Raw genomic sequence first — 27,883 nt, forward strand, 5'->3', positions numbered from 1 at the left:
ACTCAGAGCCTAAGAGAAACCATGTGGTTCCCAACCTATTCATGTCAAGGACCCCCATATTGAAAAGCTATGCCAGGGACCCCCAGGGACCCCCCCCCCCCCCCCCCCCCCCCCCCAGGGACCCCCATGAGAGAAGACTTTTACGGCTCCAGCAGTGATTCTCAACCCGTTTAATTTCAAGGACCCCCAGTTTAGACAAAAATAGAAGAGGGACCACCGCTCATCTGCTGAAAAAAACTTTAGGGAGGTGCTGGAGCCACAAAAGGAATATGAGGGAAAAATAAAGGGAAGCTCCGCACACTCAATAAACCGATTGTGCGCAGATCTGAGTGTGCGGAGCTTCCCTTTATTTTTCCCTCAAGGACCCCCAGTTTGAAATGCATCAGTCTACGGCAGGGGTGGTGCAACTTTGACGATGGAGAGGGCCACTATATTTCCACACTCACTCCCTAGGGGCCATATATTACTGTCGTAGCAAAAATAATTTTTGCTATATTCGAATTGGAATCCTGAAAATGTACATTTTTATGTCATTTCAAATGCCTTTAATTATACTTGTGTTGAAGCATTGAGCTACTAATTTAGACTGAAGTAATTAAAGCGGGTCATGTTTGCATGTTGTGTAATTGTAAACAGCTGAAACCAACATTATATCAGTATTCTGACATTAACCTGAGGGCCACATTAAGTGAAGGTGGGGGGCCGCATGTGGCCCCCGGGCCGCCAGTTGCCCACCCCTGGTCTACGGACCCCCTTTTAATGGCATTTCTCTCTCTGATTTTACACTTTATATTGTAAAATCTATGTTAGTTTAGTTAGTGCAAATGGAACTAAATGGACCCGTAAGGGTCCATTTAGTTCTAAACTATCATTTAGCTGGGGACCCCCTGGAACTCCCTCGAGGACCCCTGGGGGACTCCCGGACCGCACTTTTGGAACCACTGCTTTAAACCAGTAGCATCACTTAATAATGTATCAACGTTCTGTTTCATCGTTGAATGATATTATCTTTATTAATTACTCCACACTTCCAGGTAAATGTCTAATTATATTACCTTCATTAATTAATCCACACTTCCAGGTAAATGTCTAATTATATTATCTTCATTGATTAATCCACACTTCCAGGTAAATGTCTCCACGATCTATAGCATCACAAGCACTGCTACAATACCACCGGACGGACACTATGAACCTGTAACTAAACATATTATCACTTTTTACTTTGCACCAAACTCCTTTAATTAATATTAAACTAAACATATTACCTGGGCCACCATGCAGGGCTATAGCCTAGCCTAGTCTAGGAAGGCATAACTATAGCATGCGTTTTTCATCATTTGAATTTTGATGTTTTGAAAGAAAAATAAGACGAAAATCACTCCGAGACCGCATTGATGAAGAGGCCATGGTTGCCCAGAAATGTCAAACACAATACATTATGTACTATTATACTGTAATGCATCCAGCATTAGACTCTCCATATAGCTGACTTTAGATGTTCAATGATGCCATCTAGTGGACAGAATAGAATAATGAATGGACAGTGAGAACGGTTTGGAGCTCTGGAAAGAAAGAAAGAAAGGAAAGGTACTATGTTTACCCTGCAGGGTAACTGGACTAAGGAAAGGAAAGGTACTATGTTTACCCAGGGTAACTGGACTAAGGAAAGGAAAGGTACTATGTTTACCCAGGGTAACTGGACTAAGGAAAGGAAAGGTACTATGTTTACCCAGGGTAACCGGACTAAAGAAAGGAAAGGTACTATGTTTACCCAGGGTAACTGGACTAAGGAAAGGAAAGGTACTATGTTTACCCAGGGTAACTGGACTAAGGAAAGGAAAGGTACTATGTTTAGTGTTTACCCAGGATAACTGGACTAAGGAAAGGAAAGGTACTATGTTTACCCAGGGTAACTGGACTAAGGAAAGGAAAGGTACTATGTTTACCCAGGGTAACTGGACTAAGGAAAGGAAAGGTACTATGTTTACCCAGGGTAACTGGACTAAGCTCAAGAACTTGTTTACAGCCAGGCCCTGCTCATAGAACATTTCATGGTAGAGGTTCAATGCCTTGCTCAAAGGGCACTTCAGCGGTGGTAATTTTAACGTGCCGGTCCGGGGATACGAACTATAGCGACCTTCCGATATCAAGACCGCTCCGCAAACCGTTCGGCCACCGCTGCCTGGCTCATGGACTATAAGAACCAAAAAGAACAGAACCGGGTTCCCATTGGGAACCAACCGGTGGAAAAGGGGTCCCAGTCACAGTGAAATCAAAATGAGGTCCTGGGTGAGAAAACTATAAACTCAAGCGATAACCTTAACCCATTTAGTCCCGACGTCGACATTTCTAAAACGTCTTCTAAATCCTGACAGTTTTGTGTCAGGAGTTGTGCCACATTTACACGACGTTTTTTCAAAAATAGCAGACCTACAAGCTCGTAGCGCGCCACTCGGTGGCGTGCTATGAGCTTGTAGATCTGCTATTTTTCAATAGCTAAAGCATAACATGTTTAAAACACCAAAAGGGGTTCCCACTGTAGCCTACAACAGACATTTACAGACTCTGTACTGCATAAGTGATGAAAACAACCCCTTTACTGCTCACAGTAGCAAAATGAAAATATCACAGCTTCATCTTTTATTACCACAAGGAATATATGCACACACTCTGGAAACTACGTATACCAATTGAATAAATTCAGTAGGCTATTGGTTATGGGGAAGGACGGACAGTCTCTTTTGCAACTACTACTGATGAGATGCCCGTGTGCAAAACACAAATTACTTTAAATTTTGGCCAAATGGCTAAAAAACAGATGCATTTAGTTCCAGAGATCCAAGCTTGGACTTTAACTATACAGTAAAACAAACGTCATAGTCGGTCAACATTCCCAAGTTACAAAGGATCTAAATGCATTTATGGTGTACAGTGGCATTCTGGTAGTGGCCATATTCCCATAATTTGATAACACAGCAAAGTGTATACATTTTATTTTGTCGTTAGTAAAACGATCAATTTTAAATGGCCTTATTCTAGCAGATTACTTACAAACAAGTGTTACAACTAAGTGTAACGCATTGCATTCAAACATACATGTATTTACATCGTACTCGTTTACAACTTGTACATTATGCATTCCTTGAAATATTCCTTGTGTACTTTTCCAGAGATGGGAACCCATTTTGGTGTTAGAATCATGTTATGCTTTAGCTATTGAAAAATAGCAGATCCACAAGCTCATAGCGCGCCACCGAGTGGCGTGCTACGAGCTTGTAGGTCTGCTATTTTTTGAAAAATCGAAGAACGACTGACATAGAAACATAAGCTTTTTCAGAAAACTGTCAGGATGTAGAAGACATTTTTTAGAATCTGATCTCAGGTCAGAATGGGTTAACTTAACACACAGGAATAACATTTCAAAGTGACATAAAGTATATGTGGATGGGACAAGGAAATGCAGCACAGATGGGTAAACTTGAGTTTAGCCTGTACAGAGTTATTTATTAAGCAGTCTTTTCAGCCATGGGATCTGAGCATAGGCCGGTCATAATTACAACATTATCGCCTAATCGAAATTGTGTGATAATCAATATTTTTTTTGGATAATTGCCAGAATAATTTATATTCATCTGTACACATAATTCTGTTGGGAAAATAGCTAAAATAGCAAATATACAAGTCGATTTAGATCTGCTCTTCTTCTATTTTTGAAAGTATAAAATGATCAAGGTCAAGGATATACGGTCTGTTTTGGGCATAGTACATTATTTTGATTATTGGTCCCATCATTGTCAGTTATGTCCGTACTGTATATTTAGGCTATTTGTCGTATCTGAAGTATCTGCCCGGTGCAATTCGTTTACAACGCCTAAAAGTGAGAAAAGAGAAAAATAATGTTCCAGTGTGAAAATGTCAAAAACACAATTAAATTGTTAATTGCAATTCTTTGTACAACTAATCAACTAAAATGTCATGATTGTGAATTCTGAGAATCTCTCAATGTGTGTTAAAAAAAAGAGAAAAGAAAGAAATGGTACAAACAAACTCATATCACCGTTACGTCCTTACGTTTCATTCTCAGGATAAACATTGTTACATTTATGTTCAATAAGCTGTTCAATCAATTGTCAATACTTTATCGTGATGAAGTAAACCTGAAGCCAAAGCCATTCAAAGAAACGAAGGATAGGATGACCGGAACATCCGTTGATATCCAAAGCATGTCAGGATAGGATGACCGGAACATCCGTTGATATCCAAAGCATGTCAGGATAGGATGACCAGATCATCCGTTGATATCCAAAGCATGTCAGGATAGGATGACCAGATCATCCGTTGATATCCAAAGCACGTCAGGATAGGATGACCAGTGAAAGAGGATTACCGGCGCCTTCTAACTCCAGAGCTTCAGACCATTCATTAAAGGAGAATTCCATGCTAGAATGCTTTCTTAGCTTTCTTACCTTTCTTTGTAGTTGTTACGTCCAGGTGTGTTTTTGTGCAAAAACTCCTTATTGGCTATTTTCCCTACCATAAGCCCTCAATGAATTGCATTGAATGGGAATTGAATGGGGCTATGGGGTGTTATGCTAGTTCGCTTATTTCCATCGAAAGAAGTAGTAAAGTGTGCCACATATTATTTACATTATGAAGAGAGGATATATACAAAGAAATTATAATTTTGAGCGAATTAGCACAACACCCCATAGCCCCATTCAATTCAATGCAATTCATTGAGGGCTTATGGTAGGGGAAATAGCCAATAAGGAGCTTTTGCACAAAAAAACACCTGGACCTCTTTGGTGGGGACGTAACGACTACAAAGAAAGGTAAGAAAGCCTTTTAGTATGGAATTCTCCTTTAAGTAAACAATTCTCATAGCATCTCATGTTTAGTGCTACATTACTCTGTTTTTTTTGTAGTTTAGAGCTTCCGTTGTGTTTTATTTCATACTTTACCAACCGACCAACCTCCACTGTGTCAGCGGTATACAAACTAACCTTCCAACCTCAGTTATTAGCACAGGTATTTAAAAAAGTTTAAAGTAAAAAAACAAACAAAAAAAACTAAAACTAAAAAGGTTTGATGCACACGTAAACTAATAACTAACCCAAAGCAGAATGTTTGCATCCAAAAGATTTTCAAGATAAGAGGCATATAGCGCCAAACCCAGTGGCTCTCAAATAAGAGCATAAACACCGAAACCCCAGTTCAGAATTTTAAAATAATTGGTCACGTGCAAATTATAATAAGCAGATGACTATTGACTAGGCCTCTTCTGAGAATTAACCAAGTCAAAATGATGAAGGGACATTGACCCATTTAGGACTGAGGAAGATACATACAATAGCATGTACCAGTGTTGTTTTTGGCAGCAATTTTTTATTTTAGTTTTAGTCATTGTCTTTTGAATAGTTTTCCTTTAGTTTTAGTCACATTTTAGTCACCAGGAATGTCTTAGTGTTAAGTCTAGTTTTAGTCGACTAAACGTCATAAGATTTTAGTCGACTAAATCTATGGGTGATTTAGTGGACTAAACTGTATTTTGACGGGCCTTCACCGAATCACTGATATTACACTTGCTGAAAATAGCAGATCTACAAGCACACAACTGTGCTTGTAGATCTGATATTTTCAGCATGCAATCAAGTGTAAAATGACTTATACTGGATCCCTTGTCCACTAGTCCCTTGACCCCTTCCTAACATTTTAGTCTAGTTTTTATTATTTGTTGACGAAATTGTCAATATATATGTAGTCTTAGTTTTAGTCATCGTGGCTTAGTTTTCATTTAGTTTCCATTTAGTTTTCGTCAGCGAAAAAAGGTAGTCGGACATTTTTCGTCTTTGTTTTAGTCGACGAAAACAACACTGGCATTTACAGTACATGAGCCAATAAGAACCCAGACATCCTTTATTTGGCATCAAATGTTTCACCATGACAACAGGGGCTCGAGCACGCGCCTCACACATGTACAGTATGTACAGTATAAGGACTTCAGAACATGGACGGCTCTGAACACAATAGAGCGTCGCAGTCCCGCCCCCTCGAGAGACCCGGAAAAGAAATCGCCGTTCATTTTCCTCATAGACATTTCTTAAAGTATTCATTTAAAGACGGTTACGCCGCAGACAAAGCCAACTCGGATCGTGACAAATCATGACAATGAAACACAATATTTTGGGCTGATCAAATCATTAGAAAGAAGAAAAGAAAGGCAGGAGACAACACTATTTGTTTTGTTTTTCTTCTTATAAATTATTTGATCGGCCCAAAACATTGTGTTCATCGTCATGATTTGTCACGACCCGAGTTGGCTTTGTCCGCGGCGTAACCGTCTTTAAATAAATACTTAAAGAAATGCCTATGGGCAAAATGCATTGCAATTCATTTCCTGGGCCACTCGTTGTTCTGAAAGGGGGAGGGACTGCGACGCTCTATAGAAAGGATCATTTAAGGCTTTGCAAAATAAAAGCAAGATTCATATTAGCCAGTATTTAAAGGACCACTTCACCACTTTTCAACCTATCTTCATATAATAGGTCCTCACTTATAAGCATGAAGAAATGGCGCAATTCTTTTTCTACTCGGTCTGTGTCTCATTATGGAGGGCTGTTGGGCAGTTCAGAAACCGTCTTCCAGTGACATCATCGATGGGGAAGACAAGCTAATAGAAACTGCAGGCTTTCTAGTCCTGAAAAGTTGCAATGCGAAAATGGAAGCCATCGTTCTCACGATAATGAAAATCTAAACATTTTTGTAAAAGAATCTTGTTAAAAGAAATCTGCCTAATGATGATGTCACTTGAAGACGGTTTCTAAACTGCCCACAGCCCTCCTATGAGACACATACTGGTTTCTGAACTGCCCACAGCCCTCCTATGAGACACAGACTGGTTTCTAAACTGCCCACAGCCCTCCTATGAGACACAGACTGGTTTCTGAACTGCCCACAGCCCTCCTATGAGACACAGACTGGTTTCTGAACTGCCCACAGCCCTCCTATGAGACACAGACTGGTTTCTGAACTGTCTCTAGTCTAAATGTTCTGATGAATTGAAAATGGTGGACCCTATTGTAAACAAGTGTAATAATGCGGTCCACAGTAACAGTCTTTGTATTGAGTTGTGCTTTCATGTGAAATGTAGCCATGCTGCAAAACTGTTACTTCAATCAATCTTATCCAACGACAACAAAACATTCTAATGGCCCATAGTTTCGGGTCTGAGTAATTCTTAGCCCTCCAAGCAGAACCCAAATGCTACTGAAGTTTCTGACATTTTGACGACCCAGATAGCATTGGGTCCTGTTGCACTACTACCATGCCACCTGGTACACAGCCATTCTTAAACATAAACAACATGTTTAGCGCCTCTCCGAGCTCGGTGACGACATATTTCAGTGTGAGGCTTTCTGAATATGTAAAGTATAAGTACCCATACATCCCGCAGCGAATATCTCCTGTGGCGCGGAAGCCGTTAAGTATTTTTAATATATGTTTGCCCGATTTGGAAGCTTGGATTCTTCTCTTCCTTCCTTGTTTATTGACACCTCATTGTACCGCCTATCTGGCTAGCTAGTGGCGCTATAGCTATGACAGAGCAGATCAGAGGCAGGGACATAGCCGCACAAGCCAACCGCACACCGGGAGGCGGTACAATAAACGGTAAACAAACAAGAAGAAATAAAGCGACCAAATCGGTCAAACAAAGATTAAAAATACTTAACGGCTTCCGCGCCACAGGAGATATTTGCAGCGGGATGTATAGGTACTTAAAGTTACCGAATTCCGAATAACAAAGGCAAAAAAATGCCGTCACATGGCGCAGCTTCTATTTTAGAGAGAATGATTACTTCCGCGTTCTGGAATTTCCATACGACAATATAGTTCTGACCAGGGACCCAACATAAAACTCAGAAATTTCAGAAAAGCTTTATGTAGGGTCCCGAGAGGGGCTAAGTAATTCTCATGATCTCATCAAACGGTGGTCCGTGGCTCAGATGGGTCTGAGGGGCTAAATGTTATCAAATGGTGGTTCCGTGGCTCAGATGGGTCTGAGGGGCTAAATGTCATCAAACGGTGGTCCGTGGCTCAAAAGCCGAATAAATAGGCTATAATGGACCTTGAAAACCACTGAGCTAAATAAGCCGACAGGTAGCCCAAGCCCCAAGCCAACACCTGCAAACACTCACCTGATAGTTTGATAGACCGCAGACTGAGGACTTTATAGTTTCCACAGCTTCTTGTAGAAGCTTTTGTTGTTGTTTTTCTCCAGCCTGGTAAAAACACAGACGGCCTGATCGATGTCCATGTCAATGAAATGTTATGTTTACGAGTTATTCATTCAAACAAACGGCTTATTGTAGCAACAAACACTCTAGCAGCGTGGTGGGAGTGTGGTTATTGGTTTTACCACAAGGTGGCGTGAGCGACCGGAGGAATTCAATACATGAGCATGCGCATCCCGTGCACCGCAGCTCAAGGAACACCCCCCCCCCGCACACACGCACGCACAAAAGCACGCACCCACGCGCGCGCACACACAAACATACTTACACACACCACACACACACACACACACACACACACACACACACACACACACACACACTGATGAATTGAACAATGTGGACCCTGTTGTAAACAAGTGTAATGCTTAATTGGGTCGTCCACTCACAGTTGACAGTCTTTGTATTGAGTTTGTGCTTAAAATGTACTGTAAATTCTACAAACTGTTAATAAATATTTCAATCAATCAAAAAAAACACACACACACACACACACACACACACACACACACAGTACACACAAACACACACGCACAATTTATTTATGTATTTCATTCATTCATTCATTTCATGACAGTGAAACTGAATTGACTGCATTGAAGTGTATGATTCAGCTTTTCATGGTTTATATTAATTGTTTTAAAATGTTTAAAATGTTTACTATAGCAGGCCTATAGTAAACAGGCATGACGAAATATTAAAGAAGAGTAAAGCTCCAGTTGCCATGTATTTGCTGTACTGCAATATATTTAGATTTTGTTATCGAATATTTTATATAAAATATACCCGTGTTTGGTGATGGTGTGACAAAGAAATATGTTTAAGTGCCCAATGCATTCTCTATGGCAATAGCACAAACTTTGGCATGCTACTAAAAGGTATTATCATTCATTTATCATTGTTAAGTTCACTCTGCATATCCACGGGCATAAGAGCATGATGATGCCATAACAAAACATGGGCTACACATGGAAGAAATGTGTTTAATAAAAACCAATTAACTGCTAGACGGTCCCAGTCACCGTCTCCGTCTCATGTTGTTCTTTCTTAATTTTACAGAGTATAAAGATCGAGTACTATACAATCAAATAAAGGGGGCGAGTCGTTTGGTATTCCTTGAAATGTACCTATTCTGCTGTACTGTAAAAATGGGACCCAAATCCAATGCCTCCCTGCTTTAGCCTGGCTAATGAAAGCCGTTGGCACAAAGAAACCCTTATTAGCCAGGCTATCCCTGCTTTAGCCTGGCTAATGAAATCCGTTGGCACAAAGAAACCCTTATTAGCCAGGCTATCCCTGCTTTAGCCTGGCTAATGAAAGCCGTTGGCACAAAGAAACCCTTATTAGCCAGGCTCTCCCTGCTTTAGCCTGGCTAATGAAATCCGTTGGCACAAAGAAAACCTTATTAGCCAGGCTATCCCTGCTTTAGCCTGGCTAATGAAAGCTGTTGGCACAAAGAAAACCTTATTAGCCAGGCTCTCCCTGCTTTAGCCTGGCTAATGAAAACCGTTGTCACAAAGAAACCCTTATTAGCCAGGCTCTCCCTGCTTTAGCCTGGCTAATGAAAACCGTTGTCACAAAGAAACCCTTATTAGCCAGGCTCTCCCTGCTTGGCACTCTCAGCAGCATCAAAGGGTTGGATCGGGGGGGGGGGGGGGGGGGGGGGGTCAAATCAACTAATGAAATGATTTTATTATTCCCGAGCAGGGCACCGCTGGGCTCATATAATGTATAGCATAGTAGTATAGATATATAGTTTATATGTATAGTCTCATAATATAGATATCCCACTGTTACTTTCTTAGCTTACGCATGTTTCTTGATAAATGTTTTTATGTGATGTATTCCCATGCTTTTTGTTCTTGCTTAATGCAAGTCGCTCTGGATTAAGAGCGTCTGCTAAATGCCTAATGCCATAGTTACTTTGCATGTTTGGGAGAGGCTGGCTATTGGCTACTATTGTCTTTATTAAAGACTGAAGCAGGCAATATGTCACTATATACTTAAAGACTCTTTAAGTTTGCAAACAATTGGTTTGGTAAAGGTGACGACTACGAGACACAGACAACTCTGGAAAGACTATCGCCCTCAACGGACTTTGAACGTGACCTTGGCTTTGTGGGGTTATAATCCGTCTCCTGATTGTTTAAGATTGGTATCCTGACCCGAGTGAAAATCTATTTGTTTGTAAATGTTTACTGAAGAGAAGGGGGAGACCCCCCTGTTTCTGAACAAACTATACTAATGACTGAATTCCTTCCCCCTCTTCACATAAACACAGGATATCACTTTACACACAAAGCCCTCCTTCCTAGCCTATAGCCCATGTTCAAAAATGATGAAAAACGAGGTTAATTTTGTTTTTCAAAAATTCAAAAAACGATGGGCTATAACGCATGTTTTTAGAATTTTAGAAAAAAATTTAAAACCTCAAATGATGCAAAACGGTGTGCTATATAGTATGCCGTACGGTATGGGCTATAGCCCATGACCCATGTTCAAAAATGATGAAAAACGAGGTTATGTTTTTTTTTCAAAAATTCAAAAAACGATGGCCACCAGTTTCATGCACGGTGGACAGTACCATGAACGGCCGCTAGGGGGAGCCATGGTACAGTGTAATACAGTGGAACAGCTATAGAGCGTTCTTTCATTGATTGATTGATTGATTGACAGTTTGCAGAATAACTACAGTACATTTCAAGCACAAACTCAATACAAAGACTGTTAACTGTGACCCAATTAAGCATTACACTTGTTTACAACAGGGTCCACATTGTCCAATTCATCAAAACATTTAGAGACATACAAATAGACACGTCTATGTAGTTAAAGAACAGAACAGGAATTCATCATAAAGGAGGTAAAAAAGGGAAAAGAAGCATATCCTACAGTGAGGGGGGGGGGGGTAAGGAGGGGGGGGTAAGGGGGTAAGGGGGGGGGGATCAAATGTAAATGTAGACAAGTCATTGTGTTTTTATGGGTATCTAATGTGGAACGCCCTACCAACAGTCATTAAGACATGTGAATCCCTTGACTCTCAAAGGGCCCCTACGGACGGCTGCAATACTAAACTGGCCCCCGTAAAATCTGAATCCCCCCCCCCCACCACCCACCCCTTTCCCCCCTCACTGTATTATGTTTCTGTCCCGTTTTGCTATATAGATGTGTATGTACGTCTCTAAATGTTTTGATGAATTGAACATGGTGGACCCTGTTGTAAACAAGTGTAATGCTTTATGGTGTCGTCCACTCACAGTTAACAGTCTTTGTATTGAGTTTGTGCTTGAAATGTACTGTAATTCTGCAAACTGTTAATAAATAGCCTACTTCAATCAATCAATCAATCAAAACTCAAATCACTTATCAGACCCTGCAGTGTTACATTTTTAATACATAAAGGTTTAATGTTTGTTTTAAAAACTCCATTGGTTTGTTTTACATCATCATTAGATCACCTAATCATACCAAGATACACCGAATTCCCTCCTCCATGTTGTAAGATCATAAGAGCGCCCCTCACTTCACATGGGTGTGATTTCTTTCAGCAGATTTTTGTTCAGATTTAGTTGCAGTCTTTTTTAATAACAAACCATTGAGTCTTCTTAGGTAGGCCTATAGTCCTATATGTCGTCTTCTGAAAATGTTTAGTCTTAGCCTAGTCTGAGACGACTAAATCGTCAAAAACCTTTATATCTTTAGTCTTGTAGTAGTCAACAAAAATAACGTTTAATTGATATTGTTGTAGTTCAGATGTTTGGTCTAAATGAAGCCTCCTGAACCACGGGACAATATTATAACTATGTTCCCAACTCACTGACACCATCTGCTGGACACAACGAGAAGTGCATCCAAATAGTAGCACTGTACATTTGTATGGCATTAAAATGTTCTGTTGAATTGAATATTATGATGATGGACCACAACGGAAACAAGAAGCCATAGTGCCTTATTTATAAATCCTCTTAACAGACCTTGTATTGAACTGGACTTTACTGTGCTTTTCTTTTCTCTACAAAGTGTTAATAAAGTATTCCATCAATCTGATTAAATTACTGCTATTTTTCCGTTCCATTATGGTTACTAGGGCCGGGACTAATTGCGATTAATTTAGATTAATTAACTACATAAAAAATAATCGCGATGAACTACAGATAAATTAATCGCACCTTTTTGTTTTGATGAATTGAACAATGTGGACCCTGTTGTAAACAAGTGTAATGCTTAATTGGGTCGTCCACTCACAGTTAACAGTCTTTGTATTGAGTTTATGCTTAAAATGTACTGTAAATTCTACAAACTGTTAATAAATATTTCAATCAATCAATCAATCAATCCCCCATCATAAAGTAGTTTTTATTTGTTTACTCATGCCCAGCCATGTAAAGCACATTTGAGTATTCATATACACACTGAAGACACTTTATATAGGCACTTGCTGCCTATATATATCACCTGCCTATATATCACTGTTGGGATAAAACACATTTTTCTGTGGAGTTGTGTGCACTGGAAATAATAAAAAGTCCCCCCATTCTGTGTTGCCTATAGAACTGGAGGTCTGAAAAAAACAGTAACATTATGAAGTACATGTTTGTGATGTCACTGAGATGTACTTCATAATGTTACTGATTTTACTGACAGTAAAATGTTGAAAATGAGTGGAATCCCGTAGTCACTATTCACTGGGATACCAAAAACATTTGAAAAAAAGGTTTCTCACTGTTCTCGGGTTAAATATTGATATGCGATTAAAATGTGATTAATCAAGATTAATTAACTACAAAGCCTCTGATTAATTAGATTTTTTTTTTAATTGAGTCCCAGCTCTAATGGTTACACTTGGTCTATAAATACATGTATTCTCTCTCTGTGTTCATGTCAAGGTTTCTTCTATTATGTGTTCAAATATAATGTCTGTGTTTACCATGCAGAGAAACACCGTGTTTAGCCTGTAAATGAACCCAAATAGTGTCTGAAACACAGAATCAGCATTCTAAAAACAGTGGTTCACAAAGTGGGGTCCGGGGACCCCCAGGGGTCCTTGAGGCAGTTCCAGGGGGTCCCCAGCAAAATTGACTTTTTTACCAGGGCCAGTTTTGAACTGCAGCCACCTGTAAGGGCTCTTTGAGAGCGGCTTTGAAGGAGTCTAGGGATTCACATTTCTCTAACAACTGTTGGTAGCGCCCCACCAACAGTCGTAAAGGAATGTGAATTTCCATGGCATTGGAGAAGGAAACTCAACCCCTTGTTGTTTGAGCCAAATCTGGGCTGCGATATTTAATAATAATAATAACTTTATTTGTATAGCACTTTTCTGGACAAAGTCACAAAGTGCTTAAATAGATGCGGCATAGCAAATCAACAACTTACAGCCAGCTGGCCAACAGTAGAAAGCATATTTAAGGATCCAATATAAAAATAACAACAATGTAATAGATAAAAAATACCGACAGAGTTCAGTGAACAAACATTCAACGGGGCTGGGGGGGGGGGGGATGCTTCTCTGAACAAGTAGGTTTTGAGAAGAGATTTAAAGGATGCAACGGTGTCTGCTTGTCGGATGGTTTTGGGACAGAGAAGGCTCCTTCTCCCTTGTTTATGAAGGGTGTTCGGACAGATAAGGCTCCTTCTCCCTTGTTTATGAAGGGTGTTCAGACAGATAAGGCTCTTTCTCCCTTGTTTATGAAGGGTGTTCAGACAGATAAGGCTCTTTCTCCCTTGTTTATGAAGGGTGTTCAGACAGAGAAGGCTCCTTCTCCCTTGTTTATGAAGGGTGTTCAGACAGAGAAGGCTCTTTCTCCCTTGTTTATGAAGGGTGTTCAGACAGAGAAGGCTCCTTCTCCCTTGTTTATGAAGGGTGTTCAGACAGAGAAGGCTCCTTCTCCCTTGTTTATGAAGGGTGTTCAGACAGAGAAGGCTTTTTCTCCCTTGTTTATGAAGGGTGTTCAGACAGAGAAGGCTCTTTCTCCCTTGTTTATGAAGGGTGTTCAGACAGAGAAGGCTCCTTCTCCCTTGTTTATGAAGGGTGTTCAGACAGAGAAGGCTCTTTCTCCCTTGTTTATGAAGGGTGTTCAGACAGAGAAGGCTCCTTCTCCCTTGTTTATGAAGGGTGTTCAGACAGAGAAGGCTCTTTCTCCCTTGTTTATGAAGGGTGTTCAGACAGAGAAGGCTCTTTCTCCCTTGTTTATGAAGGGTGTTCAGACAGAGAAGGCTCTTTCTCCCTTGTTTATGAAGGGTGTTCGGACAGAGAAGGCTCTTTCTCCCTTGTTTATGAAGGGTGTTCGGACAGAGAAGGCTCTTTCTCCCTTGTTTATGAAGGGTGTTCAGACAGAGAAGGCTCTTTCTCCCTTGTTTATGAAGGGTGTTCAGACAGAGAAGGCTCTTTCTCCCTTGTTTATGCGATGGAATTTCTCGCGAACCTTTAAGTCTCACTTGTGTCGTCATTTCATAGTTTCACATCTTAATGTCAAACCCTGACCAATGAGCTGTGGCCAAACTGTCATGTGAAAACACTATGAATAATTAATACACGACAACAGAACCACGACAGACTTTTCAACAATACGTTTATTAAATGAAAACAATTACAGTTTATCATTTAGGCACTTAGCAATGTATCCACAGAGCCTTTTACAGTAACATGTTTTATCATTTAGGCACTGAGCCATTTACAGTAACATGTTTTATCATTTAGGCACTGAGCCATTTACAGTAACATGTTTTCAGAACACCACAAAGTTGGTACGGTGACTTTAAATTAAAATACACCATGAAATAAAATACGCCATACAATAAAATCCACCATTGGGCCAGCCTGTAACCGGAACATCTGTTACACATGTCATCAAAAAGAGAACATGAAAGAAATCGAATACAAGAATCAAATATCAGTAAAACAAAACAAAAAACACCATCATCAGTCTTGATGGAAAGTCATTCATGAAACGTAAATGTGTGGAGATCTGATCTACTCTAACCTAATGTAATCTGTAAAGCTCCCTGTGGTGATGACTGGTTCAAACACAGAGGGTCTAGTTAACTAGTGTTAACTAGTGTTAACCCATTCTGACCTGAGATCAGATTCTAAAAATGTCAGTCGTTCTTCGATTTAAAAAAAATAGCAGACCTACAAGCTCATAGCGCGCCACTCGGTGGCGCGCTATGAGCTTGTAGATCTGCTATTTTTCAATAGCTAAAGCATAACATGATGAATGATGAACACCAAATGATGAACACCAAAATGGGTTCCCGTTCAGAATGGGTTAACTAGTGTTAACTAGTGTTAACTAGTGTTAACTAGTGTTAACTAGTGATAACTAGGAGCAGTAACCAGGCAGGCTGCATGCTACTAGATTGGTTGAGACGGTTGTGAGTTTGTTGATCTGCTATTTTGAAACACATTTGAAGGAGATGAAGAAAAACAAAGACCAAAATAATCTTAAAATTCACAAATAAACCTGAGATGAGGTATAGATCTACATATTCATACGTCAATGAGGTATGAATCTACATATTCATACATTGACCTGAGATGAGGTAGAAATCTCCATATTCGTACATTAATGAGGTATACATCTACATATCCGTACATTAATGAGGTATAAATCTACATATTCATGAACCTGAGGTCAGACATGAAGTAGCAGCAGGTGTACGCTGTGCATTATATCAGTTAAAACTCTTTCACTGCCACCTGCTCTCTCCTTGCCACGGTCTTTGTTTTAAAGGTGAAAATTACCCCGGGTCGTCACCAGGAAGTCAGCAAACGCCTAATGGATCCTCCCGTGATGAAAGCCTGAGGCATTGTAACGGTGTCCAATGAGACGTGGGTAAAGCCTGAGGCATTGTAACGCTGTCCAATGAGACGTGGTTAAAGCCTGAGACATTGTAACGGTGTCCAATGAGACGTGGGTAAAGCCTGAGACATTGTAACGGTGTCCAATGAGACGTGGGTAAAGCCTGAGACATTGTAACGCTGTCCAATGAGACGTGGGTAAAGCCTGAGACATTGTAACGCTGTCCAATGAGACGTGGGTAAAGCCTGAGGCATTGTAACGGTGTCCAATGAGACGTGGGTAAAGCCTGAGGCATTGTAACGCTGTCCAATGAGACGTGGGTAACGCTTCCATTTTAAACGTGGCCGACTTGGGAACGATGCAAGTTGGGAACCTAGCATGGACACTGTGGAACGCCTGTCTCACCACTAGAAGAGTTCTCGAGTTACGTGGATGTGCGTACACACGTGCACACACAGAGACGTAGACGTACGTGCACACACACACACAGACGTAGGCGTGTGTACACACGTGCACACACACAGACGTATGCGTGCGTACACACGTGCACACACACAAAGAGACGTAGGCGTGTGTACACACGTACACACACACAGACGTAGGCGTGCGTACACACGTGCACACACACACAGAGCCGTAGGCATGCGTACACACGTGCACACACACAGAGACGTAGGCGTGCGTACACACGTGCACACACACACAGAGACGTAGGCGTGCGTACACACGTGCACACACACAGAGAGACGTAGGCATGCGTACATACGTGCACACACACAGAGACGTAGGCGTGCGTACACACGTGCACACACACAGAGAGACGTAGGCATGCGTACACACGTGCACACACACACAGAGACGTAGGCGTGCGTACACACGTGCACACACACAGAGACGTAGGCGTGCGTACACACGTGCACACACACAGAGACGTAGGTGTGCGTACACACATGCACACACACAGAGACGTAGGTGTGCGTACACACGTGCACACACACACAGACGTAGGCGTGCATACACACGTGCACACACACAGAGACGTAGACGTGCGTACACACGTGCACACACAGAGAGAGACGTAGGCGTGCGTACACACGTGCACACACACACACAGAGACGTAGGCGTGCGTACACACGTGCACACACACACAGACACGTGGTGCATTTATTAAAGGATATATATTTTGTTTCCTTGGAAACAATTCTACTGGAACACAATATGTTCAGCTGGAGGTCAGGGGTCAAACCCTATCAATCTGGGGTCAGGGGTCAAACCCTATCAACCTGGAGGTCAGGGGTCAAACCCTATCAATGTGGAGGTCGGAGGTCAAACCCTATCAATCTGGAGGTCGGAGGTCAAACCCTATCTTGGGGTCTTTAGCACATCAAGGTTTGATTGACAGATTGTCACTGTGCTTCTTACTGTATATACATCATCAGTGTGATGTCACCATGATGTCATGATGAGTCACTCATGACCAAATATGGAGTCCATGATGTCAGGCGCACTGGCGACGGTGGTAACCATGACAACCTGGACTCACTCAGACATGTGGAGTAACCATGGCGACCTGATGTGACCCTCGCTCACATGGAGACTCTATCTCTGCTCAGAAACACTGAGGAGCCATGCTGCCACAACCAGAACCCAACGCAGAGGGGTTCAGTGGACGTGGTCTGGAAGGTGTGCAGGTGGGTCAGAGTGTCCTCTGAGGACACGTCATAGAAGGACAGAGTCCCAGCGGGACGGTCCACATACACTGCTACTCTGTAGACCCCGTCCTCCCTGTCCTCACGGTCAGCATCCACTGCTGCTCTGATGGAGCGTCTAGAGGGACCGACAGGGAGGACAGTCTGCTCCCTATTGTGTCTGACAGAGTAACTGTCACCACCACACCACAGACTCCATGACATGCCATTCCATCCAAGCCAACAGTCATCACCACCTCCTTTCCTGCCGATTGCTCTGTCAGTCCCTGCTATAGAAACCCCTCCACTGCACTCTACCTCAGAGTAGCAGCGTTCGCTCACACTCTCTGCACTCAGAACCTGCTCCCACACATCAAACCTCTGAGGCTGATCAGGATACTGATGACGTCGTCCCTCCACCCGTGTGACCTTCCTGTTGTCGTCAGACAGAGTGAGGTCACAGTTTGCTGTGTTTGTGTCCAGTGAGAGACGCTGGGAATCTGATGAGAAAACACACAGTAACCATTAAGTACATCATTCACTGACACACACACACACACACACACACATGTGCGCGCGCACACACACACACACACACACACACACACACGTGCGCACAAGCACACACCACACACACACACGTGCGTACACACACACACACACACACACACACGTGCGCACAAGCACACACACACACACACACACACACACATGTGCGCACACGCACGCGCACACACACACACACACACACACACATACAAACACACACCCGCATGCACCCGCACACACACCCGCATGCGTGCGCACACACGCACGTGAGCAAACACACAAACACATTTGTGTTTGCAGCCAGTCTCTCACACACACACGCACGCACACATGTGCGCACGCACACATACATATGCGCGAGAGACGCTCCAGCGTCTCTCACTCTAACATGTCAATACTGCCACCATCTGGCAGAGTCAGGTTACAAAGTTTGTGCACATACACAAAAAGCTGGACGTATAGGAGGGGCTATCTCCATCCCCTGTCCCCTGTCTCCGCTCTGTCCCCTCCCTGTCCCCTCCCTGTCCCCTCCCTGTCCCCTCTCTGTCCCCTCCCTGTCCCCTCTCTGTCCCCTCCCTGTCCCCTCTCTGTCCCCTCCCTGTCGCCTCTCTGTCGCCTCTCTGTCGCCTCTCTGTCCCCTCCCTGTCCCCTCTCTGTCCCCTCCCTGTCCCCTCTCTGTCCCCTCCCTGTCCCCTCCCTGTCGCCTCTCTGTCGCCTCTCTGTCGCCTCTCTGTCCCCTCCCTGTCCCCTCTCTCCCCTGTCCCCTCCCTGTCCCCTCCCTGTCCCCTCTCTGTCCCCTCCCTGTCCCCTCCCTGTCCCCTCTCTGTCCCCTCCCTGTCCCCTCTCTGTCCCCTCTCTGTCCCCTCCCTGTCCCCTCTCTCCCCTGTCCCCTCTCTGTCCCCTCCCTGTCCCCTCTCTGTCCCCTCTCTGTCCCCTCCCTGTCCCCTCTCTCCCCTGTCCCCTCTCTGTCCCCTCCCTGTCCCCTCTCTCCCCTGTCCCCTCTCTGTCCCCTCTCTGTCCCCTCTCTGTCCCCTCTCTGTCCCCTCCCTGTCCCCTCTCTGTCCCCTCTCTGTCCCCTCTCCATCTGAATGTTTCTGTCATTCCGATCTCCAACATATTTCTATTGACTGGCTTTATCTATCAGCCAAGGCTGTAGTTGTCTGCAACGTGTCACTAAGGAGTATGAAATCCTTGTTTGACCAACACGCACACGCCTGAAGATGCACTGTGTGCGCGCCAGACTGTGTGCTTGACAAACTACAATGTGAAAGCAAACCCAGCCAACAATGTTACAACTACAGCCCTGAAGCCTACCAAACTATACAGTAGGTGTTAATAAACTCTGTAAGATGTCAATAGTGAGAGATACTCACGTCCTTGGATGAGATGAGGATTGAACCGATCTTCTCCACCATGTTTCACTCTGTAGGAAGTAGAACAACAATGCATCAATGTCTGACTGTCTAACACAACGTCTCCACTAGCTGACACTAGAGTGTTTCACTCTGTAGGAAGTTGAACAACAATGCATCAATGTCTGACTGTCTAACACAACGTCTCCACTAGCTGAGACTACAGTATTTCACTCTGTAGGAAGTAGAACAACAATGCATCAATGTCTGACTGTCTAACACAACGTCTCCACTAGCTGACACTACAGTGTTTCACTCTGTAGGAAGTAGAACAACAATGCATCAATCATCATGTCTGAAACTAGTAAAATAGTGGTGATGCCCCACAAACATTACCCACACACAGTAAAGGGTTCTCCTGTAAACCGGGCCCCACAACAGGGTCTACTCACTTGAGATTCTCCAGCCCAGCAGAGAGCAGCATCTGCATTCCTGACTCATTCACCATGTTGAGACTCACGTCCAATTCTCTCAGATGGAGGGAGGGATTAGAAGTTAGAGCTGAGGCCAGAACTTCACAGCATCTCTCTGTCAAGAAGCAGTTCTCCAGTCTAAATGAAGAATACAACCAGATGAGAGAGAGAGAGAGAGAGAGAGAGAGAGAGAGAGATAATTTAATTTACGAAAAGGGGGGCCTGGAGGAAAATAGGGGAGGGTGATGCCTTTCTAATTGTAGTCTAAGGGAGGGTGATCCAATTCTGATAATAAAATAGTCTGGGTTTTTATATATACATGTTTTACTGCAGCTTTTAAAAATTCAGTCGAACTTTGTCTAATAATACCCCTCTGTTGCTTTCACTTGTAGAATGAACGAACGAACACACACACACACACACACACACACACACACACACACACACACACACACACACACACACACACACACACACACACACACACAGTCGAGTCTACAAGTCCGGCCGTCTTTCTCTCTCTACTCTGCCGATGCAAACGGAAATAAAAGCCTGTCTACTGAAGGATACTCTGTCTCAGTCCCTCATATCTCTGGACACTTTCTTCATACTGAGCAAGCACAGAAACGCTATTGGCCCATTTTGGACTGAGGTCGTTAAAAAAAGGCTTCTAAATCCTATTTTTTTTCTGAAAAACCTACAGTATGTTTCTATGTCAGTGGTGCTCAACCTTTTTCATGTCAAGGACCCCCAGAATTATCTCTATTGGGTCACGGACCCCCATCTGAAAATATGTAGTTCCAGGGACCCCCCAGAAGCAAATATTTTAGTTAAAAATGTTTGCTCTGAAATATATATTCAATGATTTGCGCCACATTTTAACGATTTTTCAAAAATAGCAGACCTACAAGCTCGTAGCACGGCATTCGGTGGCGCGCTATGAGCTTGTAGATCTGCTATTTTTCAATAGCTAAATTATAACATAATGTTTAACCCATTTAGGCCTGACATCAAAATTAAAAAAAAGTATTCTGAAAGAATATATATTCAAAGATCTGTGTTGCATTTTCACGATTTTTCAGACCTACAAGCTCGTAGCTTGTAGTGTGAGTTACCATGATATTAACCTCATCCACACTCTTCAAATACTACCACCATCATAACTACATTATAATCACTTACTATAACAGAACTTTACTTAACCAAATACAAATAAAAATATTAAATAAATCTGACCTGAGAGTCTCCAGACAACAGTTTGGGCTCTTCAGTGCAGCACAGATGAGATCCAGTCCAGAATCCTTCAAGCCGTTTCCACTCAGGTCCAGTTCTCTCAAATGGGACGGATTGGAGTTGAGAGCTGAAGCCACAACTTCAACGTGTTCCTCTCCGAGGTCACAGTCAACAAGTCTGTAATTACAGATTAAATATAACATCAGAGATGATCAAAACAGAACAGACCATGTTCACTGTCAAGGAGGTTCCCTGTGGTGCCGTCTGAAATGTGTGTGTGTGTGTGTGTGTGTGTTTGGATACATTTCTAACTAAGCAAATAGCTAAAGTGAGTAACACATATTTAATTGAAATGTGCTCATAACCTTCCACTGTTGTCATTTGATTGTAATACAAAAATTAGATAATGAAAACGATCCCAACTCGCCGCTGTTGTTCCACTCTATGGCAGTGAAGTGAAGAAATGTTCTATCAACAGATGAACAGTCTGTACGACCGCATACCATGGCAAAATCACCCTGATATCACTAAATATACTAAACACAAATCACACTTGAATTGGATTGCAATACTAATTATATATATATATATATATATATATATATATATATATATATATATATATATATACACACACATATATAAATAAATATGAAGTGAGGGTCTCTCTCTCTCTCAATGAATGAAGTATATAGTGATCTAACATGTTAACATTCACACTACTAACCTGGCTGTTTTGCAGTTCTTCACAAGTGGGATCAGTCTCCGTCGCCCCTCCTTTGATGTTTTGTATTTCTGCAGGTCCAACTCCTCCAGAATATCCTCTGACATCTGCAGCATGGAGGCCAGGGCTGAACACTGGGGCACAGTGAGTTCCTTCCCTGAGCTGTTCTCTGACTCCAGGTACTGTTGGATCCCCCGACTGACTGACGGGTCGTTCATCTCCATCAGACAGTGGAAGATGTTGACACATCTGTCAGGATAGGCATCATCATCATCCATCTCCTTCAGGTTGTCGATGACTCTCTGGATCTCCTCTGGACTGTTCTCTGTCTGACCCAGCAGACCTCCTAACAGACTCTGGTTGGATTGCAGTGAGAGACCATGAAGGAAGCGGACACAGAGGTCCAGTTGTCCACTGTAACTCTGCAGGGTTTTCTTTATAGCAGCCTTCAGGAAGTCAGACAGGGAACTGTCACTGTCGAAACGGCGGTCTCCCAGAAATGTCTTCAGGACCTCCGTTTTCTTCTGAGTGAAACAGTGGGACAGGTAGACTGCAGCCAGAAACTCCTGGAAGCTCAGATGAACGAAGCAGTAGACCGGTTTCTGGAAGAACAAATCGTCTTCTTTGAAGAACTTTGTGCAAAAGCCCAGGTTCTTCAAGTCCTTGTTCACATCAAGACCACAAGCCTTCAGGTCCTCCTCATAGAAAATGATGTTGCCTTTGACCAGTTGGTGAAACGCCAGCTTGCCCAGCTTCAGAAGAACTTCCCCTGCATACTTTATGAGCTTCCCTCTGTCTGCCTCGCCTAGTGCAGGATTCTCACGCTGTATCTCACCCATCAGGAAGTGGCAGAACAGCTCAACCAGGGTTTTGGGCAGCCTGAATGTCGCCCCCATGTTCTTCACCATGTTCTTCACAACGGTAGCAAGGATCCAACAGAAGACTGGGATTTCACACATGGTGAGGAGGATCTTTGATTCTTTGATCTGTGAGAGGATTGATCTGGCCTGGGTCTCATCACTGAACGTCTTCTCGAAGAACTCCTTCTTCTGGTCATCTCTGATGAACCCTCGTACTTCTGTCATCCTGTTTACAAACACCTTAGGGATCTGATTGGCTGCTACAGGTCGCGAGGTTATCCAGTTTCGAGCAGAGGGGAGGAGCTCTCCCTTGATGAGGTTTACAAGGAGATCTTCCACTGGGTAAGAGTTGTAGACATTCATGAGGCCAATGTTTGTGCTGAAATCAAACTGGAAATTATTTTCATCATAACCATCCAGAACAAACATGACTTTAAAGGGGCTGTTGCTGTAGTCTCCTGACTTCTGCAATTCAGTGAAGATAAGATTAAGAACGTCTTCCTCGATAAATCTGGTTTCCGCGATGCAGCAGTGAATTAGCTGTGCCAAAGTAAGGTTCTGTCCCTTGAGCATATTTAACTGGCGGAACTTGAGCGGGAACACAAGGTGTGGGTCTTGGGGGAAACATTTCTTGGCCCAGTCGAACATAAATTTGTGTACGAGGAACGTTTTCCCAATTCCTGCACAGCCAACGGTCAGCACTGTTCTTTTGATTAGTCCAGAAAGGTCTTTGAACATCTGACCGAGTTGGATTTCCTCTCTTGCCTTCTTCATCTCCATCTGTCTGGCCTCATGATGGCTGTGGATGTCTGTTCTTTCGATGTCTACATTGTAGAGCGGAGCGAAGACATTTTTAAACACGACCTCAGTCTGTGTGCCCAAATTTACATTCAGATATGTGCTGTTCATGTTGTGTTGAAGCTGCTCTTCATAGTCAGTGATGTGACGATATCCTGGTGTTCTCTCCAACAGACCTGTAGCGAACAAAGCAATTCTATGTTTAACAGCCTTGTCTCTCCGCGCGCACGCGCGCACGCACGCACGCACGCACGCACGCACGCACGCACGCACGCACGCACACACACACACACACACACACACACACACACACACACACACACACACACACACACACACACACACACACACACACACACACACACACACACACACACACACACACACACACACACACACACACACACACACACACACACACACACACACACACACACACACCTCTCAGTTTGGCGGCTCTGTGTCTTTTCTTCTCTTCTTCTGTCAAAGCTGAAATGTGAGACAGTGATTGCTCAGTGAGATGTGAGACAGTGATTGGTCAGTGAGATATGAGACAGTGATTGGTCAGTGAGATGTGAGACAGTGATTGGCCAGTGAGATGTGAGGCAGTGATTGGTCAGTGAGATGTGAGACAGTGATTGGCCAGTGAGATTTGAGGCAGTGATTGGTCAGTGAGGAGACTCTATATGATTATTCTCGTCTTCACATAATGACACAGAGATGGATGGATTTATATCAATATAGATTGTAAATAAATATAGTTAAAAATAAATTAAAGACTCACGAGGTTTCTTGTTCCCGTATAAAGCTACCAGTGCTACTGCGTACATGAAGAGAGTGACAATAATCCCACGTCTTAATCCTCTGGCTGTTGGTTCTTTAGGAGCTGAAAGACAGAAATATAAAACATACTGTAAATAGAAAAGAAAATCTCTGAACATTTTTTAATTCCCCTGCGAATGCTTCCTAGTAAAACAGGAAGTGAAGAGATCCACGTCCTGGTTGCACCATCTAGCTCCACCCCCCTCATAGAGTTGTGGGAGGAGTTTCAAGTCAATCCGACAAACCGGAAGTAGGAATTATAGTTTTATGAAAGTGGAAGTCCGTACGGCTTTCCACTTTGAAAAAACAATAATTCCTACCCACCCACCAGGTTTGGGACCTTTAGCATGCTGCAAACTGGAGTTATGGCTGTTTGAAGCCCAGCCAATAGGATTCAATAATGATAGTCCCCCTAGCAACCCCTCAAGGACCCCATGGGGGTCCCCAAACCGCACTTTGATAACCACTGGCATGGCTGGCAAATGGGAGGATAGATGGACAGAATACCTGGGCAATGGGATTACATACATCCAGGCTATGGGATATAAAGTAAAAGCCAAAAATCTGAACTAACCCTTGCACGCGCACACACACACACACACACACACACACACACACACACACACACACACACACACACACACACACACACACACACACACACACAAACTATACGTACCTTTGTAAAGCGGGTTGTCTACAGCGTCGCTCTGCTCCACACTGAACCGGTTCTTTATCGCACAGGATATTCTTTTAACTTTTCTCCCTTCCTCGTCGTTGCTGATCGTCACCGTCCGGGAGTCGGGCCCGCTCCATTCCTCATCGTTGTAGATCCTGGTCTCGTTGGGTTTGGGTCGAGTCCATTTCTCACCGTGGAACCTCCATCGATAGACGACCACGCCCCACTCTGTGACGTCTCCCAATACGATGCAGTGCAGCGTGCAGCTGCTGGAGTTGGAATCACATGGTGCCACGATGGATAGCTCTGGATGTGGGACTTTCTCTGTTGAGGACACAGAATGAAGACATGAATAATTAACCCATTCTGGTCCCTTTTGGTGTTTTAAACATTATGTTATAATTTAGCAATTGAAACATAGCAGATCTACGAGCTTGTAGGTCTGCTATTTTTGAAAAATCGAAGAACTGACATAGAAACATAGCTTTTTCAGAAAACTGTCAGGATGTAGAAGACATTTTTAGTGTCTGATCTCAGGTCAGAATGGGTTAATGCAACACACATCTATTATGAGCACAAGCACATGCACATGCACACTCGTGCCGCACACGCACACACAAGCCGGGGCAACTGACTGAAGACGAGATGTTAACATGCCTCCTGCTGACCCTGAACTGACCTCATGCTTCCTTCTATGCATGAGGAGTCCAAAGCCCCTTCTTTTCACCCGACAGGAGAGGGAGGCAGTATAGAGACCAGTTCCTTTCCCCTCCATCAGGCGCCCCGGCTGGCCAGAGGGAGGCGGTATGAGGCGGATTTCGATGACATCTTTAGTCCAGCCCGATACTGCACCACATCAAAATATCTACAGTTTCCATTACAATTTAAATAAAGTATCCCCTCGCACTACCCCCCCTCCCCCCCTGGAGGGAACCGACGCCCCTTTATTTCATAGTTGTAGTTGGTAGCGTTTTTGGGGGCTTCTTTCTAAAGTGTAGGCCCCTAGTTGCTTATTTGGGCTTGTTTCTAAAGTGTAGTTGTTTATTTGGGCTTCTTTCTAAAGTGTAGTTGTTTATTTGGGCTTCTTTCTAAAGTGTAGTTGTTTATTTGGGCTTGTTTATACAGTGTAGTTGTTTATTTGGTCTTGTTTCAAAAGTGTAGTTGTTTATTTGGTCTTGTTTCTAAAGTGTAGTTGTTTATTTGGGCTTGTTTCTATTTGGGCTTGTTTCTAAAGTGTAGTTGCTTAGTTGGGCTTGTTTCTCAATTAAGCAATATGACACGAGAGGGTGTGGGTTAACGTGATTATTGCCACGACAGTGATGCGGTCAGGAACGAGACGAAGTCGAGTTCCGCAAGCACCACTGAAGTGGCAATAATCACGTTAAACCACACCCTCAAGTGTAATATTGCAATTATATAACAGTTACCCTTAAAATTAAGAAAATCGCTGAAAAAAGGGAATGTTTTTAATGACAGATGTAGTCACTACGACCACAAATGTCCCAGAAACTAGCTAGCCTAGCCACCGAGTTTGCTATACCGCGACCGCGTCGTCAACTAATCCATGCCCAGCTGTGCGTATGGGACGAGTTTTTCTTTTCCCTTTTTTTTTGGATGATCACAACTTAAGTTAGCGTCTTGTGTTGTTGTTGTTGGAAGCTGTTGCTGAATTAAGGACTTTTCAGAAGGAATAATTTATTTGGAACAATAAAACAAGACCGGTAAGAGGAAAGACGTAGAGTAAATTTGCACCCGACGGACAACCTCGATTGTTCGACCGTATAAAACATGCTTGGCTCACGCAGTTTATCAATTTGACACAACATGAAACCTGCATTTATAACAGTGAAGGGCCGGTTACTTTACTGTTACTCCACTCTGAATCTTGTCAGCCATCATCTCCCTTCATGTTTGTTATGAAATAACAGCACAGCGTGGCTGGGCAGTGTGACGTAAAATACTGCCGTAACGCTTGTTTTGCGACACAACGATATAAACGACAGAGAACATTTTTCATGACAGACATTTTCTATCGTCTATACGATATATATCGTCATATCGCCCAGCCCCAACTGAATCTGGAGGAGTGATCTCCAAAAATGTGTTTTTCCAAAGCCGGCCTCATGGTAGCGCTATAACAGGCGGTTCTGGATTTGGCATGGACCGGGTTAACGGTGCCGGAGATTAGCTGGTAACAGACGGACGGACACACGGACGGAGTGTAAAACATAGTCTGGTCTCTCCCCATGCCTTCGGCCTGGTGGAGACAATGACGAGTCATACTTACTCATCTCTTTAAGCACGTAGACCTTGCGGTGAGGTCTTCCGTTGATCTCCACAGAATACAGCCCCATGTCTTCTACGGTCATGTTGTCGATGACCAGCCGTCCAGTGTGTCTGTCCAGTGTTGTGCGGTTTTTAAACGTCCCGTACAAATCCACACCAAAACCCAGTTCCCAGTCTGCTGCTAGGTTGGCTGTTAAATGACCACAAAACAAAGGTTATTGATACCTGCCTACAGTTTCTATCTGGTCATCGTAGCTTAGTAAGATGTTAAAAGTAAAACATATTTAGGACGACCGTTGAGCCGATTCTACTCTATGGCTCCGAG

General features: G+C 43.2%; 2 protein-coding genes across 2 annotated transcripts in view; one reads left to right on the forward strand and one right to left on the reverse strand.

Moving 5' to 3' along the window:
- LOC310873828 (chemerin-like receptor 1) overlaps positions 1-27,883 on the forward strand; it is a gene marked incomplete at both ends in the record, with an annotated part of 592,518 nt that overhangs the window by 356,755 nt on the left and 207,880 nt on the right. The gene's annotated exons all lie outside the window — the stretch shown is intronic.
- The window catches only part of LOC310873306 (uncharacterized protein), a gene marked incomplete at both ends in the record, with an annotated part of 113,380 nt that continues 103,177 nt past the window's right edge, over positions 17,681-27,883 (reverse strand). Inside the window, 3 exons of the mRNA XM_083785654.1 lie at positions 17,681-17,921; positions 20,136-20,213; positions 22,117-23,947. Coding sequence (XP_083641780.1) covers positions 17,681-17,921; positions 20,136-20,213; positions 22,117-23,947 — 2,150 coding nt within the window. The remainder of the gene's footprint in view (positions 17,922-20,135; positions 20,214-22,116; positions 23,948-27,883) is intronic.

This window comes from Protomyctophum parallelum, assembly GCF_964188405.1.
Source record: "Protomyctophum parallelum genome assembly, chromosome: 16".
Taxonomy (NCBI): Eukaryota; Metazoa; Chordata; class Actinopteri; order Myctophiformes; family Myctophidae; genus Protomyctophum; species Protomyctophum parallelum.